The sequence below is a fragment of the Genypterus blacodes genome, unplaced genomic scaffold, assembly GCF_046128005.1.
Source record: "Genypterus blacodes isolate CSIRO-AG114 ecotype Tasmania unplaced genomic scaffold, CSIRO-AGI_Gbla_v1 ptg000147l_1, whole genome shotgun sequence".
Taxonomy (NCBI): domain Eukaryota; kingdom Metazoa; phylum Chordata; class Actinopteri; order Ophidiiformes; family Ophidiidae; genus Genypterus; species Genypterus blacodes.
Window position 1 is genome coordinate 957,568 of NW_027466949.1, and position 17,317 is coordinate 974,884.

The following is a 17,317-nucleotide window of genomic DNA, read 5'->3' on the forward strand; positions in this document are numbered from 1 at the left end:
CATCTTTCAGAAGTTCGTGCAAGAAAAAGAGGAAAGACTTTGGTTGTTTCAAAGTGTTTGCAGATGTGCGTCTCCGCCAGTTAAATGCTGCTTGTCCTGGAACAACACGCGAGGATTAGAAGGACTAGAGGAGCTTAGACAAGAACCGGGGACACTGCAGAGCCGACTGTTTAGTCTACTCAGACGACATGCCCTCTCCTTTGCAGGGAACGGGACGGACTTGTAGCGCTTGTTTATCGTACGGTGGGGGCAGTGGGGGGTGGGGGGGGGGGGGGGGGGGACGACAAACATCCGTTGCCAGGCTTCGGCCTTGCCCGCGCCCATGTCTTGTGAATGACCCCGGCTGCCTCTTTTATGTGCTTCTATAAAGGGCCGGTCGAGAGAGAGAGCAGCTCCCACAGGAGGGCCCGACCTGACGATGACACCCTGTTGTCATGGAGACTAATGCTATGTTGGGCTGGGATTGGGAGTGAAGGGGGTGGCGTGGGGAGGGAGGGAGGGAGGGAGGGGGGAGTGTGTGTTGCCACTGTCCCTAGTGTATCTAATGATGTTTGCGCCGTCAATTCACTCATCTCCTCGCTCTTGTTAACGCCTCTCTACATTCGCCGCTCATTTCACATTTCTATCATAATCCATACATGAAGACGATTTCAACATATGTAACGGTTCTCATCACGACACTCAGTGGCTCACATGCTCACACTCCCAAGGACTTTCAGAGTGACCAAGGGGTGTATCGCTTCCCTTTCAGGGAGCCCAGGGGACCAATACACCTGGCTTAGCAGCTTAACAGCATTTCCCCAAACACCCGGGCCAAAGGGTGGCCCGGCACAAAACCTGAGACGCTTGATGCTTGAGAGGGCTACCTACTTACCCATCTGACTGACCACTCTCCCCCCTCCCACCCTCTCTCCTTCTCTCCCTCTCTCTTACACGTGCGCAAACTGGAGCGGCCCGGCTTGCTCCCAAGGCCCCCCCCCCCTCTTATTTATTTTCATAGGTGTTTGAAGGTTTCTGCGCTAGTCAAGAAAAGACGAGGCCAGGGCTCAGAGTGCTATCTCCCTATCTGAGTGCTTCCTGTTTTCGTTGCGGGGCCGACCCCTCGTCTTTACGGGGGTGAGGAAGGGCTCGCCAGGGGCTAGCGGGGGGCAAGAGAGGAAGAAAGCCGGGGGCGCCGAGTGGCTAATTGGCGATTTTAGAGTTTGCTTTCGCCAAAGAGAAGGCCGTCACCCTTTGCCACAATAACAAAAAAAGGAAAAAATCTCTCTCCTCTTCAAGCCTCTCTTAGCCTATCTCACATTCCCGCTCCCTCCCTCCTCTCCCGATCTCTGTGGCTCCGTACTGTTGAACATTTCTACCCCCCTTACAGCGAAGTTTACCTTTCTGATAACATAATCTCCCCGTAGTATTGAAAAGCTTATACCAACAGTCTGGGATTTCCCTTCCCCTAATGTGGCTGGAAGACGTCCAGGAACTCTTTGGGAGGGAGGGGAGGTATTAGAGAGCGGATTGACGGAGAGGAAAAGAGTGGGAGGGATGGAGGGATGGAAGGAGAGAGAGGAGAGGAGAGGAGAGACAGTCCCTGACACCCTCCTGCCAGCTAATGCCAGCTGATCTGCCCAGCCGCTTGCCAATTACATATGGGGGCATTTAAGGTTGCCAGTTCACCTGCTCTCCAGTGCAACTTAAAGGAGGTCAGGCTTATCACAGGGCCTCCACAGAGTAATTATGGATCCTCTGCATATTATATGAGATCTCTAACGGTGCCATAAACTTTATTTACTGTATTTTTCCCCCGTGAGCAGGAATATTGGAACGGAACGGCCGTTTCGGTCACTGGCTCAGCCGGGGCGGATGGCACGTACCAGCTGAAATGAGGTTACTTTCCATATGTGATTGTCAAGAAGTAAGCCATCTTGTGATTTCTCCCAAGAGAGTGTGAGGTCAGAGTAAACCAAAGGGGAGAGGAGGAGGAGGGAGGGGGGGAGAGAGAGAAAGAAAGAGAGAAGGGGAGAGGGCGATTTTGTTATACTGAATCCAAAAGCCAACAATTGTTACTATTGGCCTGTGTTGTTTTTCTGTGTGTGAAGGGGGGGGTCCCGTCCTTTTGAGCTTTTCAGAATAGGTGACAATGGCTGGATGTTGAGAACATATGTAGAGAGACCCCTGTGGCTCATGGAAGAGGAGCGCCATGCTGGCCCCACAGTTTGAGAAAATACAAGGCCGCTCCTTTCACTCCTCACCCCTCAGTTAATGAATGCGTGAATAGCAGAATGCCGCTATAGGCCATTCAGGGGCCAAAGTCCCCAAGAATTCACCCCGGCACAAACACATCCAGCAATGGAAAGTACATTTGCTTAAATTAAATGAAAGGGGGAACGGCTAATGGGTGTGAGTGTGTGTGTGTGTGTGTGTATGTGAGAGAGAAGGGGAGGGAGAGAGTTTATGGGTGGGAGAATTGGACGGTGAGAAGAGAAGGGGGATAATTCAATTAGTCCTCGGTGGAGAACCAAGGCAGGTTAAAAGGGAGGGGATTATTATTTGTACAAGAGTGGCCGGGGCTCTCGACAAAAGACACAAATAAAGATTGGGGAGAACATCGACAAGCAGGGGATGTGATAAAGGAGGAGAAAGAGGACCTTGAAAGCCCCGGCCTGTCTGAATTAACCAGCTCCACATTAGGCTTTTCTCCCTCCTATGTCCTTCCCCCTCTTTCAAACGCCGCACTTTTAAAACAAATCTAAAGGAAATCTATCAAAAGCGTCGCAGGCATCATCCCATCTTTCCCTCCGCGCCCTTTGTAGCACAGAGGAGCTGTGTGAGGCTGACGGTACTTAAGTCACCAGGAATGATGGAGAAACCTGCACCGTGAACCCAAATGAGGCCTAAGAAGAACTCAAACTCCACTCTGACTCAGACAAAAGCCTGCAAACGTCTCTATTTTGCTTTCTTGCACCGTTCACACATTAAAATCATCAACTACAACAACAACAACAACAACATCAACAATGGCTCTTCTCTCCCGCCTCCCTCCGCCTCTGAAACGAAGCCCTGATCTACGCTGAGATCTCCACGTCAGGGAGCGATGAAGCCGTGAACAGCTGTGAAGTCATTTTGATAATGATGAGAATAATAAGCAGGCCGGCGGCATGGCGGAGCCGCTAAGGCCTGCGAGGCTCAGGGCTTTGCTTTTGCAGCTTCACTGCTCCTGAATAGATAAAAGTGATTAAAGCACTCCTGATTATCCCTGACCAATATGTAATGGATTTACAGCCCTTTCAATTAGGCCGTATTTGCTGGCCACTCATTACTTGGGCTTTTGGTTAGGTAATCAGGGTCTGGAGGGGGGGCTTTGGGGCAGGGAGTGGGCACTGGCAGGGGGGCACAGGGGGCACCTGACCCTCTTATATGGGTGGCTGAAGCTCTGAACTTAGTCCCTCCCGCTTTCTCTCTTTCTCTTGTTCTCTTCCCTGCTTCCTTTCCTTTTCCTCCCCTCCCTATCCCCCCCCCCCCCCCCCCCTCCTGCGACGTCCCTCCGTCCCGGGACGGGACAGGCAGCCACGTGCTCAGAGAGAGAGAGAGAGAAAGAGAGAGAGAAAGAGAGAGAGGGAGAGAGCGGCTTATGTGTCCTGGTGGGGCCACCTCCTCCTGAAACCTGACCTGCCTCGCAAAATCAATACAGCCCAATGTTCTGATAATGTCCTGACATTAGAGAGGGTGATGGTGTGTGTGTGTGTGTGTGTGTGTGGTAGGAGGGGGAGTTGCATCCCTCGCTTCTGCTTTAGCAAAACACAGACAGACACACATGTACAGAGAGCAGCCAGGCGACGAAGATCGTGTTTGTGGATGGTGATCATATGTGTTTGAGTAAAAGTGGCGTCTGAATACACATCAGCACACATCACTGTGCTTGGTGAGGCTATGACTGAGCTCTTCTAGAAAACAAACATTTTCCTTCCATTTTCGGGAAGAGAAGAAGAACATGTGCCATCACAACCTCAGACATGAGCTGGAATACCACACAATCAACTTAATTTCGAAAATCTGAAACAAATCAAGAGGGAGAACAGAGGAAGGATTTTCTCATTCCGATGCAAAAGCAGATTTGTGCACACAGCTCGACCAATGTTACTCTGAGAATAACCTCTATTATCTTTACAATAACCTCAGCTGTGTTTGAATTAATGTCGAATTAAAGGGTCAACATTCATTAGCAGCATCTAAACCTTTACAAACTTTAACCATTATCCATTCAGCCAGGCTCTCCTTCTCTCTGTCCCAGAAAAACATTTGGTCTTCCGGCCAAACAAACAGCTCATCTCATATTGGGAGTGGATGTCACAGATTGTTTGGCAGCGTGGCTCTTTCTGCAAGTGTGCTGAGAAGAGTAAACTGTCCAAACTGATTAGGTTGACCTGGTCACTGTGTCCCTCTGACAGCTGGCTGACAGGTGAGCATCACAGAGCTGCCGTCACTCACTTGCTGATAACTGTGACAGGTCTGTGTGTGTGGATTCTTGCATGCACACACATCTCACTAAGTAATAGCTGAGGCTTACCGTGAGATGCTGGAACAGCCACGCCCTCATGATGTTAGTGGCCACCTTGGGGAAAATGCCACGCTTTTTCTGCCTCTTCTTATCCTTGTCCGGGTCGTCGTCATCCCCTGTGCCAGGCGACGCAACGCTGTTGTCTAAGCCATCTCCTGGACAGAAACCAAACCCGGGGTTAAATAACAGCTCAGACCACACTGGCGACTCAGAATACAAAACCCGCCAGCGTAATCTGCAAAATATTCTTACACCAGGAATAGAAGCACAGACAGCCAAAGCTGCGGCTAAAGCCTAAAAAAGGAGGATAAACGGACAAATACCACAGATACCTAAGCAGGAATTCAAAAGCTCTGCACTGAGGCCTCCAGAGCTGCCAGAGGATAGCCGGCGTTGTGTAGTGGAGTTATGGAGGTGGGGGGATTTAGATGGCCTTAGACAAAGGCCTGTACAGAGGGAGAGGGGTTTACACAGAGGCCTAGCAGAGTTGTTCTATACCCCAGAGCACCACAGAGGGGAATGGGGGTTAATGACTCTAATGTTATGATTGGACGCTGAAACTCTAAGTTCCTCATTCCACTTCTACAGTAGGAGGAGGAAAGAAGAAAAAATGGAGCGAGAAGCAGAAAAAAAAACAGGACAAGGAGCCTTCAAGTAGAGCGCAGGCATGGCCTCATGTCATTAATTCAATTAAATTTGCATGCTTGACATAATGTAGTGCTTTTTGTGTGTGTGTGTGTGTGTGTGTCCTTTGAAGAGAGCCAAAGGGGACAGAAAGGAATTGTGCGGACATGTACAGTAATAGTGGAGACGTCCGGCCGCGCGCCGCGTCCGCCGTTTGCGTTGCGCTTCCCACGCAAACGAGGGAAACTCACGAGAGCTGCTAAATCAGGCCGCAGAGTTTGAGAAGCACGCGGAGTGAAGTCGGGATGTGATCTGGGCTGCTTTCATTGTTGCATTTCCACGCACATAATGGGGCTAGTCTGCCTCCCCCTACCCCGACCCGACCCGCCCCACCCTACCACAGCCCAGCCCAGCCCCTGACTCTCCCAGATACCCTCCTCCCCTCCCCATTCCGCCATGAGATTAGCATGACAGGCCAGCGGCGGCTTCGGCTGCATTAACGTCCATCGGTGTTTGATTTGGAGAGGAAAACATGTGCATACGCATGGCACGATTTCTCCTCTAAACCAAAGTTTCCATCTTTGTCCCGTGCCTTTTTTCTTGTTTCTCTTCTCCAGCATTAATTGTGCATTAGCAAAAATGATTTACTTTTAACAGTCGTGGTTATTTTTTCTTGCCCCCGGGCACGAATGCCTTGAAAGCCTTCCTTGAGGGCATCTAAATTATGTATCTGAAAAACTCCTCCACTAAGGCAGAGAAGGACCCTGACGTTCTCAAAATTCAGACTCACATGTCTTAGTGTTTTTGGGGAGGCATCAATCACAACCACCTATACAAGCCCTAATCTCACATTAATATTTGAACTAATAACATTAAAAAGAGGGAAAGAAAAAGGATCCGACTGGTGGCGTAATCAAATGCAAAATAAATGAAGAAACACAAGGGCAGCAGGGGCCTTCGAGCTTCTCTCCCTACTTTCCTTTTTTGCTTTTCCTCTCCTTTTCTTCCCTCTCTCTCCCCCTCTCTCTCTCTTTTCTGTCTGTCTGTGCAGTGTTTTCCTTCCACATCATTAGTGCCGAGCCACACGAAAGAGGAAAACAGAGCGCAGACTTTGCTCTCTCTGTGTGAAGTTAAAGAAGCAACAGCCCCCGTGAAGGACATATGGGAGTGGGGGTGCAGGGGGGGTGACACGGACGAGGGGTGTTGTAATTGTAGAATGGGCGTTCATTAGTGGCAAATGCCGTAAATCCCAGACTAAGTACGAATCCTTGTTCAGGAAAGCCTAAAACAATAAACTCTGGTCTGGCCCTGGCCCTCCCCTGGCTGTGAGGGGCTTCCTGAGAAATGCGACCCAGACGGAAGTCAAAGCTAAATCGATCTGACTCCCCCAGTTTGCTGCCCAACTTCAGCAACAACAACACAACTAGTGAGCCGTGTATAGTAACCGCCCGCCCCCGCCGCCTTTTTTGAGCCTGGCTGAATAATGTTGATACACGTTTCGGTTGTTTGTTTGTGTGCCGCTAGGTTTTGTGTTGATTTTCAAGCCGGTCTCCAAATCCCTCTCCTGCTGTGAGCAGTCAGGCTCATCCAATGGAACCACACAGTGGCCAAAAGGCTGGCAGATTAATTTTATTGACGTTTCCATTTTCACTGCAATGCGATAGCCTCCCCCCTGGCCAGGGCCAAAGCGACCCGTGCGTATTTACAGACTGACCTGTCACTTCATTACCCAGCATGCTCGCTGCCTCCTGCCCTAGCCCGCAAGGGTGAAACCAGACTCCAAGGCTTTCAGCTCCCCTCTCTCTCTCTCTCTCTCTCATGTGTGCACAGAAAGGGCACGTGACATGCAAGCATGGATTCTGTGGACAGTGTTATGTATGAGCGTCCTGTCACAAGTATAGGTGGACAGAAATGTGGACGTTCTAAATGAAGGGAGGGATAAAACAACGACAAGGGAATAATTAAATAAATATGTGCGGACGGAAGATGAAACGAAAACAAAGGGAGAAGAAGAAGAAAAAGAAAAAAGAAGAAGAAGAGGAAGAAGAAAAAGAAGAAGAAGAAGAAGAAGAAGAAGAAGCGAGAGAGAGAAGTCAAAGAATAAAGAAGACCCAACTTGCTCAACCTCATTACATCTAAAGGAGAGCTGGTGCTTTGCATCTACCCCCACTCCTTTCTTATGAGCGAGAGAAGGAGCGCTGCAGGGCAAATTGTCCCAAACGCTAATGGCTTCTGACTGTTCCCTGGCAACTCTGCCATTCTAACCTGTGTGGATGTGCACGCAGGAGGAAAAAAAATGGAGAACGAAAAAAAAAAAGAGTGCAGGGCAGAGCAGGGGGAAGCGTCCCATCATCTGGCCATGTGACACAGATGGGGGTTGGCTATTAGGAGGCAGCCGAAAGGCCTGAGGGAGCCGAGGTGCTGGAGTGTAGCCCCAGGCACTTTTGGAAAAGCAGCGCCCTTGGAGACGAAAAAAAAAAAAGAAGACAGCCCCCTTCTTTCTTGCCTCGCTCCTTCCTTCCTCCCTTCCTTCCTCCCTTCCTTCCCCCTTTTTCTGTCTCTACTTAAGAGTGTTTGGAATAAAAAGTTTGTGAACAGAATGGAGGAGAAGGTGTGAGCAGGCGAGGCGGGAAGGCAATGACCGGATGCAACGGGAAAAGAGGGGAGGGGAGGGAGAGGATGGAGCGAACGTGCAAACAAACAAGTACGAGTCCAAGTCCACATTACGCTCACATATACAGTACACACACACACACACACGCCCCCCCCCTTCATCAGCACTGGGTGGTTATTAAAAATGCATTCAGATATATCTCCCAGTGAGTAAATTGGTCTCTGGGCTGAGCTCATTAACGGGTTTGGGAAAGGACTGTAAACACGCTGCAACTCTGCTTATCTAACGCTGGCACGGTCAGGGTCGCGTCTGGATTTATTACGCGCATTTTTGGCACAAAGAAGGGCTTTTTGTGGGTGACCTTCAGTGTCTGCTGAGAGTAAACCTCAGGCGGTGGGAGGGGAGGGCACCCTGAAGGCACCTCTGACCCCCTCGGGGAGCCGCCGAGGTCCGGTCAGGCCTCTGAGCATTGTGGGTATAAGTGGCACATATTGTGGCGAGGACCGGCACCATTCCGATATACCCACACATGAATAATGCCTCTTTGCGTTGAAAGAACCCTGCAGACGTGTGAGCTCCTATAGTATTGATGCTTTAGATGTTGTGTGTGTATGATTGTAAAGGCCGCGCGGTGAATTTGCACTGGGAGGCCCCCTCGGTTTGTTTCAGAGTAATGAAGCAAGAGTGTAGAGGCAGTGGCTTATGGAGGCTGTGGTTAAAGTGACTAATTACAAACGGACCCCCCACGCCCCCCCCCCCCCCCCCCTCCCCCATGTCAGCTCCCCAAAACCCAGTCAAGCATGTTCACCCACATGCAGAGAACCAGAGACGGAGAGGAGCGTGTTGGAGCAGGAGGATCGTTTGGCCTCCTCCACCTTAACACTCCTCGTTGACCGAGACCCCACCACCACACACACACACACACACACACACAAACAGCCCCCCCACCCCCGGCCCTGCTCGGCTCCAACACCCTCCTCTAACGCCACCTCTAGCCCCGCAGGCTTGGCCGCGGAGAATGGAGAGAAAAGAAGAGGGGGATTTAGAGCCTCCCTTTTCCCTCTTTTGCTCCCCAACTTTTCAGCCAACATAAGCGCCGTTTAGCACATTCAGTCCCACAAATGGCATCGAATGGGAGAAGCAGTGGGGGCTCCTCTTTTGTCCGTCTGGTTACCCCTTTTATTTACTCTGGATTTACGGAGGGGTCTTTGCCGGCTCTGGGACCACATGCTCTCGTCGCGCACACACAATCTCTCTATCACACACACACACACACACCCATACACCGACACGTAGAGAGGTTCTATTCACACCAGTGCCGTAGCCCCCCTCCTCTCTTTTCCTCAACGCTGACGAGGGATTACAGGTCCTCTGGCACTAACCGCATGCTACCAATATGCCTCGCACTTATAACGCACAACACACACCGGCGCTAACGAATATGACATAATCCCTTTTAATGATAAAACACAAACTCGAGCACAAAGTGTCCAATTTCTAGCGACCCGTCAGTGTGTTCCTTTGTGTTACCGCACACACCATATGGTTTACTGCGCTCATTCAGATCCATACAGTAGATGAGGGCTCTTAAACAGAACTGTTTTAGTGCAGCGCCACTGCAGCCAGTGTGTTTTACGCTGATTATTTCCTGATCTGTGCTTAAACAAGCAGCAGCCCCTTGCACTGGACCATAAAACAACAGCTTAGTAAACAGCGAGCATGCTGACAAATTGGTAGCGCTAGGGCCGGAGTCATTAACAGCCCTAAAACCTGTCAGAGCAATTACGACAAACTCTCTCCTTCAGCAAGTCTCCCTGCCAAACTGAGATGTCACCGCCCGCCTCCTCTTTACCACCGCGCTCTTACCAGGGAGCTCGCCAGGGCTAAAGGTGAAGGAGGAGCGACATTTCCCTCTCTCCTCCAACGGAGGAGGAGGGGAGGAGGGCAAACCTCACGTCTCCAACACAGCTGTACTTGCATCCTGGGTGCTATGACCGAGCGGCTCCTTTTGCATGAGAAGTAATGTGTAGTTGTCTCCCCCCAAAAACACATCATTAAGTGTTCCCTTAAATGAAGTGGAATAAGAGCTTCTAATTAGAATGTTTTTTTCTTCTTCTATGTGTGGGGAAGCGAGGCAGTCAGGCAGCAAGAAAGGCAGGGAGGGAAGGGAGGAGGAGGGGTGGGGAGTGGAGGTGTGTGTGTGTGTGTGTGTGTATGGGGGGGTAGTTGCTCAACAACTCCTGAACCTCCTCTCCTCCCCTCCCCTCTCCGCCCCTTCTCTAAGCCCCCTAACCCGGCCATCAGGCAGATATCTCTCTGTCATCCGTGGAATGCTGGAGATAACTATCGCCTCTCCACTGATACAAGGCCTCTGTCCTCTCACGGGCCCGCCGATGACCCCGCGGTGCACGTCCCCGCCACTCCGGAGGGCCAGGTTAAAGAGAGAGAGAGAGGAAAGGGGAGGAGTTTAGGGCGGTAGAGGTAAAACTCGTTTTTTAACCGCCGGTCGGGCTACTTTACCTTTTGACCCAAAATATGGGCTGGAGTAAAGCCACCCTTCCCTTTCAGCTTCTCCCCTGGAGCCAAAGAGGAGTAGCTTGGCCAGAGGAGAGAGAGGGAGGGGGGAGGCGGGGGGGCAGGTTGCAGGGGACCCAAGAGAAAGGCCGGCTGCCTTTTTCCTGGGTCCCTGCCTAGAAGTAGAGCCGCTCCGGAGCTCAACAGCCTTGTGAGATTAACATCAGCCAATAAGCTAAAATTAACGAAGACGAGTACATCGAGTATTAACCTGCAGCCTGTGACCACAATAACGTTTATAAACCATAAAAGGGGCGTCGAGGGCTCCAGCGTGCTTCTGGCCACAGCTCCTCACGTCGGACCAAACTGTCAGTGAAATTCCAAATGTTTACAAATGCGTCTGACAGAGAATAACAGTGCTGCACTCTCGCACAGGTGTGAGAGTGTGAGCAGTGCACCGCCGAGTCGAAGCAAAGCTCTGCAATCTGAACCGATCGTTATTTGCCGAAGAAGGGGAGGAAGGAGGGCGAGGAGGGGGGGGGATCCAAAGAAAAGAGATAAAGATGTATAAAAAGAAAGGAGGAGGCAGGCTGTTGCAGATGTCAGGACCCAATTTGCATGAATGGCAAAGGGCTAAATTGCAGGGGACGGGGGAGCTGCCCTCCACCCCTCCACCCCCTCACCCCCTCACCCCGCTCTTTTTTTTTTTTCATGGGGGGGGGGGGGGGGGGGGGGGGGTAGGACTAAAAAGGAGTTGCGATGCCCATGACTGCCCCTCGCTCGGCAGACAGGGATCAGTGGCTAATGAAGGGCTTTTGGGTTCTCAACCAGACATTTCACACTCGGTGCCTCCCTGACAACTCCACCCCGCTCCCTCACCAACACCACCACCCTCCCCACCTCCCCTCTTTCCCCCCCTCCCGAGCCTGCACTCCACCGCCGCTGCAGAACAAACTGGCACCGCTCCTCCTTCAGCTTCCTCATCAAACGGTGGCTAATTGGTCTCATAGGTAATCCAGGTTCATCCCTTATATTTGGTAATAGATAGATTAACAAGCCTGCCTGATGTACCTGTTTAAACGCTTCCTTCCCCGAGACAAACATGCTCCAATCTAGTTACAGCAAATATTAACACTACAATACTATCATTATTAAAATAACAAAGTCGGAGTGTAGCGCCGAAATACGAAGGGTTTCGGTGCCACAGTTAAAATTGCGCATTTCCCAAAAGCAAGAGAGGAATAAGCAGAACATTAATAAAACACAGATTTCCACTTCCTACAAAAGAGTAAGGTGTTCTACTTTAGAATCATAAATTAGTGAAAGCGGGGAATAGAGAGAGGAGGCGAGAGAGCAAAAGAATACAGAGAGAGAGAGAGAGAGAGAGAGAGAGAGAGAGAGAGAGAGAGAGAGAGACAGAGAGAGCGTGCAGATGCATCATATGGATCTGTCTGCTGGTGAAGGAACGGCTTCATAATCCCCGCAAGGAGCTATTGTATATCAAAGTCTCCTTCCAAAAACCGCCGAAATAAGAAAAAAAAGAAAAAAAGAAAGAAAAGCGGGAGGGCCGGATGCAGCAGAATGCAGGTTTTGCCAGTTTTTAACGGAGTGCAGTTTGGGTGATTGGGAACGCGTGATAACAGCCTGGGCAGTGATTCTCTACCCTCAATTACAGCTCAGAGTACAAACAAACAAGAGGGAGAGAGAGGGAGAGAGAGGGGGGGGGGCATCTTGGGGATTGGTTACACACCTGACGGACAGTGGCATCAAAGTGGGGTTTAACAGAGGTGGGGGGGGGGGGGGGGGGGGGGGCTGCAGATAGAGCAGGGGGGGGGCGAGGGGGTAAATAGATTAAAAGGTTTATAAATCAACAAGTCAACCATCAGATTGTAGCCTCTGCTCAGCAGCCCCCCTCTCATCAGCCAAATGCCATGAAGTTTTTTCCTCCTCTCCTCACTCTCTCGCTCTCCCTCCCTCTCTCTCTCGCACAAATGTCCTGGAGGCAGGGAACAAAGCGAGCAGAACTGATTACTGCGCTGTTGCCCCGCTCCGCCAGTCTAAACTCTGTTTGGCTTCCTAATGAGCTCACTAAAAACCCAATTCATCACCCATAACCCCTTCTCAACCTGCCTTGAAAGCCCCCCCACTCACCCACCATCACCCTCGCCTCGCCCCCATTATGGCGAGTCAAGGACAGTCCGTTTACAGGCTCTAAGGCCCCGGGGGTCAAGGGGCCGTGAAGGGGTAGATGACAACGGTGGCGGTGACAGTGTTGGGGCCTTAACCAAGGTTGTTGGGACGCGAGGGATATTCCCGACGTCCCTGTGTGTCCGCCTGTATCTTAATCTGTTCAACATATGCCATGCATTTCCCTCTTCTTTTGATTGTCACGCTCCATTGGTTTTATACACTTAAAAACATTTTCTTTAACTGAAGGAGGACTTCTTTTTTTTTGTTTTTTTGCCATATGCCAGACTCGCCGCCCCCCCATTACCCCAAACCCCCCCACCTCCCCTCGTTCCTAGCACCAATGGCATCCCTGCCTAGGTGGAGGAATGTCCGGCTTGATGGCTGCAACAGCGGGAATGTCCCGTTCCACTCGGCTTTCGCACCAGAGATTTCAACTTTAATACCCCTTTCGTCCCATCCCCGCGAAGACAGGAATTCGGTGGGAAGGGAATGTGGCAGAGAGGGGGGCGAGAGGGGGGGAGTTTGGGGGGTAGGAGGGGGGGTACAGTTAGTTTATTAAGGATGAAGCGAGAAGGGGGAGAGAGAGAGAGAGAGAGAGGAAAGTGTGAGGAAGGGAGAAATATTACAGGTAGATGACAAACAGCTGAGGAGGAGAGGAAATGGGACGAAATGGAGAGGAGAGGAAGGAAAACATGATCTGGAGGAGAAGGAGGAGGAGGAGGAGGAGGACGGCAGAGGGTTGGGGTAAACTCCCACAGTTCCTCATTACACGGGGTTGAAATGATCCTCCCGACACCTGAGCTGTAACCAAGAGATTACAGAATTGATGAATCCCGGCTTTAAAATGCGGCTGTTTTATTCTGCTTTAGTAATTAATTCTTTTTCCGATAGCGTATTGATTAAGCGTAGCCCCTGATAAAGTTCAAACTCAGAGGGATCCCCCCCTGGGCTTTGGCTTTGGCCCGCTCCGGAGAGTCAATGAAAACTTCCTCCCTTCCACCTGCATCTCTCTCGCTCTCTCTCGCTCTCTCATAAATTAGTCAGCTCTATGAGGGGTGAGGATCTTGCTTAGCTGATACTTGCTTTGTCTGCTCTCTCGCTACGCTACTCGCCATAATATCCAACTTAAAGAACCGTGACTTAACCATAGTCTGGAACTAGAGCGACCTTTCAAGTCCTCTCTCGCTCCTGTTCTCGCATGCAAGGAACCAGAGTGCATCTCCTCTCCGTCTTTACAAAACTACTCTTTCATTCTTTTTATCTCCACGTTTGTTTTTTTTGTTGTTTTTTTTCTCCCCCCGTTGTGGTTTGCGCGCGAGCAGCGTCTGATCAACAGAGGGTAGAGTCGGCGTCTCCCGGGAGCCAACTAGCGGAGAAATCAGATACGGCTTTACAACAGAGTCAAGTACGCTCGTGTCTTTGTCGACGACCCCTCACCTTACCGACTCCTTTAAAAGTCAATAACCGGGACCCGGGCGTTCCTCCGCTGGGCCCAGGCACACATTCACCTCCGCCTATATGAGGCAGAGGCGAAGGGGGGAGGGGGCAGAGTTTCGGGACATTACGCTCTATTATTCCGCGTGATATTGCGGAAATAGCGTTGTACCTCGCCGCACATCGCCAAATACAACTTCACACACGTTCCCGTAACACAAAGTGAGAGAGACAATAGGTGACCTCATGAAGACAGAGGAGCTGTTTGAGAGGCCTTTTCGCTATTAAGAATTAATGAAAGACTGAATGAATTATGAAGGGAGAGGGGAAAAAATATAATTAGAAGGTAGAAGTAGTGCTTAATACATTTACTCCAGACTATTTCCTTTCGTTAATGGGACTGCGGCATGCAGAGAGGGGGTTTTGACGAGTCTCGTATTGACTGTCCGCCCCGCTCCTTAAGGTAAATCCAGCAGGTCATTTCATTAAGGCCCAATTCCATGGCACTAATTTTGATTTTAGGGGCCTGACAGCTGTTGGCAGCGGAAATTGCTATGGCAAGAATAGTAAGAGAGGAGCCTATTACTGCAGTGAAAAATACAAATTGCCAAAGCTCTGGGTTCAAATTACTGCCACTCTGCCTCGCTGACCCGCCAAAATACGTATTTCATCACCATGCCTGGACCTTTCTTTCTAATTAGCTTGGAGGGGGAATCGGAGTGAGGATACACACACATGCGGACACACCCTTGTGTCCTGATGGGGCAAACTATTGTAGAATAAGAGCCTGATTTAGCAAAAGAAACTGAATGAATGCAAATGTACTATAGTTCAATTTTTCAAACGTTCTCAGAGTCTACACGAGACGTTTCTGTGTCTGACCGCTCTGTGTTTGTTGCTCTGGCAGTGTAATGAACCTGGTTTCCAATGTGGACCCTTTAATCGCCTCGCCTTCCAAATTAACATGCAGAATTAAAGTTCCAAATAGATGAAAAAGCCTCTTCCTCTGATGCTATTAATTAGCAGTACTCCATCGCTCTCAGCTTCTGTTTTGAAGCTCTCTATCTCCTTTTGTTTCAACCTCTCTTTTCTATTTTTTCCTTTTTTTTTGCACGCGCGGCCTTTCGTTATTGGCGTTTCAATTCTCGCCTCACATCCAGGCACCGGTGCTTCAGCAGCGGCGGCGGCGGTGCCCCCAAGCCCGACTCGCCGAGACGCCCTGAGAGCCCTCACGCTGCCCCGCAGCTCCGAACCATCCCGCCGCTCGCTCTCCCCCCACGAGACCGAAATCAAAGAGAGAGGCCCTTAAAATATAACCATGGGTATAATGAGGGTGCTCCAACGCAACAATAAGCATACACACCACTGGAGAGAGGGAGAAAAAAGGAGAGTGGGAGTACAAAAGAAAGAGGGAAAATGACGGGAATGTTGCGCCAAAAGTGTTCTCCAGAAGCAAACAACAGAGGGAAGCGGAGAGAGCGATACTGTGCTGTGGGAGAGAGAGAGAGAGAGGGCAAAGGGCCACAGCCAGTGGTGATGGTAGCCGGGGCCACGCATCTCACCCGACCGCGTATCTGAACCCGAGACAACACGGGGGTCCAGCCGCATGCCTCTGGAGCCAAAGGGAGCCAAAGGGAGCACGACTAATTTCTCGCACAACAATGGGCCTGGATGGGCGCCCACACAATGGCAGGTGCTTTTGAATAGCAGCATGGGCCCTTGCGGTGGGATCTTCTCTCTCCTCCTTCTTCTTCTTCTTCTTCTTTGCTCCGTGGGCTCGGGCTCGGGCTTGTGTGTAACCTTTCATTTTCGACCGGGCTTCCTTTTTGACTCATAAAGGATGAAAACGATCTCATGGGTTGGGGGGGTGGGAGGGAGGGGGGGATGAGGAGGAGGAGGAGCAATGAGCCAGGCCTGTGAGGCACGAAGCAGAACCTGGCAACGTCTGCCTGCTCCTTCCTTCCTTCCTTCCTTCCTCTCCTTCTCTCCTTCTATCTTTACTAATGAGCTCAATTCCTCTCTCTCTCGCTCTCTCGCTCTCCATTCTACTCCGCATGTGCCGCATCTCTTCCTTCTCAATCCTTTTCCTCTCAATTCGTTCCGCATTGTTTTGCTTTTGTACTTTCATCGACTGTCTTTCTGCTGCCGTTTTCTGCAGCGGTTGCGTGTTTGTTTGTTGTGCTGCTGCTGGGCTGTCCTGTAGGCCAGAATGCGGTGGTAAAGGCAGCCCCCCCCCCACCGCCCCCCACCCACCTTAAGAGCATTCTTTCCGGGGTCACAAGGTCAGGCTTCACAGATGTCTCCTGCAGACACTCAGTTGTCTGAGGATTGCATCCCTGGGAGTAAGCATTCGTTCTAAACAATGCAGCTTTCCCCTCACTTTGGAAAATGTTAAATGTTTTTTTTCCTCTCCCCTTTTCGTCCCTGTTTCATTGTCTTATTTTTGAATTGAGCCGTAGAGTGAGTGCGGTTTTTCCAAGGAGGTTTTTGTGTTTAGATAAAGCAGTGGTTATCAGAAGATAGCCGTGTTTTCTTACTGCTTTCATTCTTTTAAACACTCCCCCGCTCGCTAAGTTTCCTCCAATTGTTCTAATGGGGCCTTAGTCATCCTCGCCTGATGGCGGAGGGAAAGATGCTTTTAAAGGCCTTTTTCTTCCCCCTGTGTGTGGGTTTGCATGTGTGTGTGTGTGTGTGCGTGTGCGTGTGTGTGCGTTGCCAGGAGAGAAAAATGAAAACATGTAGTAACAGTCCCGAAATCCACTCTGAGAGACAAGAAACTCTTGAGTAAGCAGGGCAGAAGCCAAACAAAGAGCGACCCTGAATGCACAGAGAGCCAATATTTGTACATCTCTGCGTAGCCTCAATCTCAGCAGACATTGCAGAAAAGAGCCCGAACGGCTTTCATTAAAGGGAAGAAACGTCTTTTCTGAGGGGGGGCGGAGCGTGACGGAGATTGCAAATTTCACATGCAAAGTTCTGCCTCGGAACATGGAAAAGTGTATAATTGGAACAACATTTTAAAAAACAGGCTTTAGATGTGCTCCTTCCTCGTCTTCATCCTCCCTCCTCTCATCTCTTTTCTCTTCCTTCCTTTGATATGGTGCTCTGCCTCCCCCCCCCTCCACCTCCGATCATCTCCCCCTGCATTCAGGAAATTGATAACCCCTCTAAATGAATTATGGTAAATGCATAATGAAGGTTTTCTGAGCCGCAGCCCTGCAGCCAGCCAGGATGGAGCGTCTCCTTTGCCACGTTTGATTCGTTTTGTTGCGCATTTAGCCCCGGTGTTCTCTAAGAGTGCTCACTGCTTGGGGCATGTAAATAAGAAATTATCCTTGCTGACTAACATGGCTAATACCTCCTCTGGGGTAATCAAAAATTATTAGACGTTG

At 50.4% G+C, this 17,317-nt stretch overlaps 1 protein-coding gene across 8 annotated transcripts in view; it reads right to left on the reverse strand.

Annotated features, from left to right (window-relative positions):
* Positions 1-17,317, reverse strand: part of meis2a (Meis homeobox 2a) — a 78,001-nt gene that overhangs the window by 40,180 nt on the left and 20,504 nt on the right. For 7 of the 8 annotated variants that reach the window (XM_076165615.1, XM_076165611.1, XM_076165614.1 and 4 more), the window contains exon 8: positions 4,559-4,704. In XM_076165615.1, coding sequence (XP_076021730.1) covers positions 4,559-4,704 — 146 coding nt within the window. The remainder of the gene's footprint in view (positions 1-4,558; positions 4,705-17,317) is intronic. The other variant, XM_076165612.1, reaches the window with a different exon arrangement.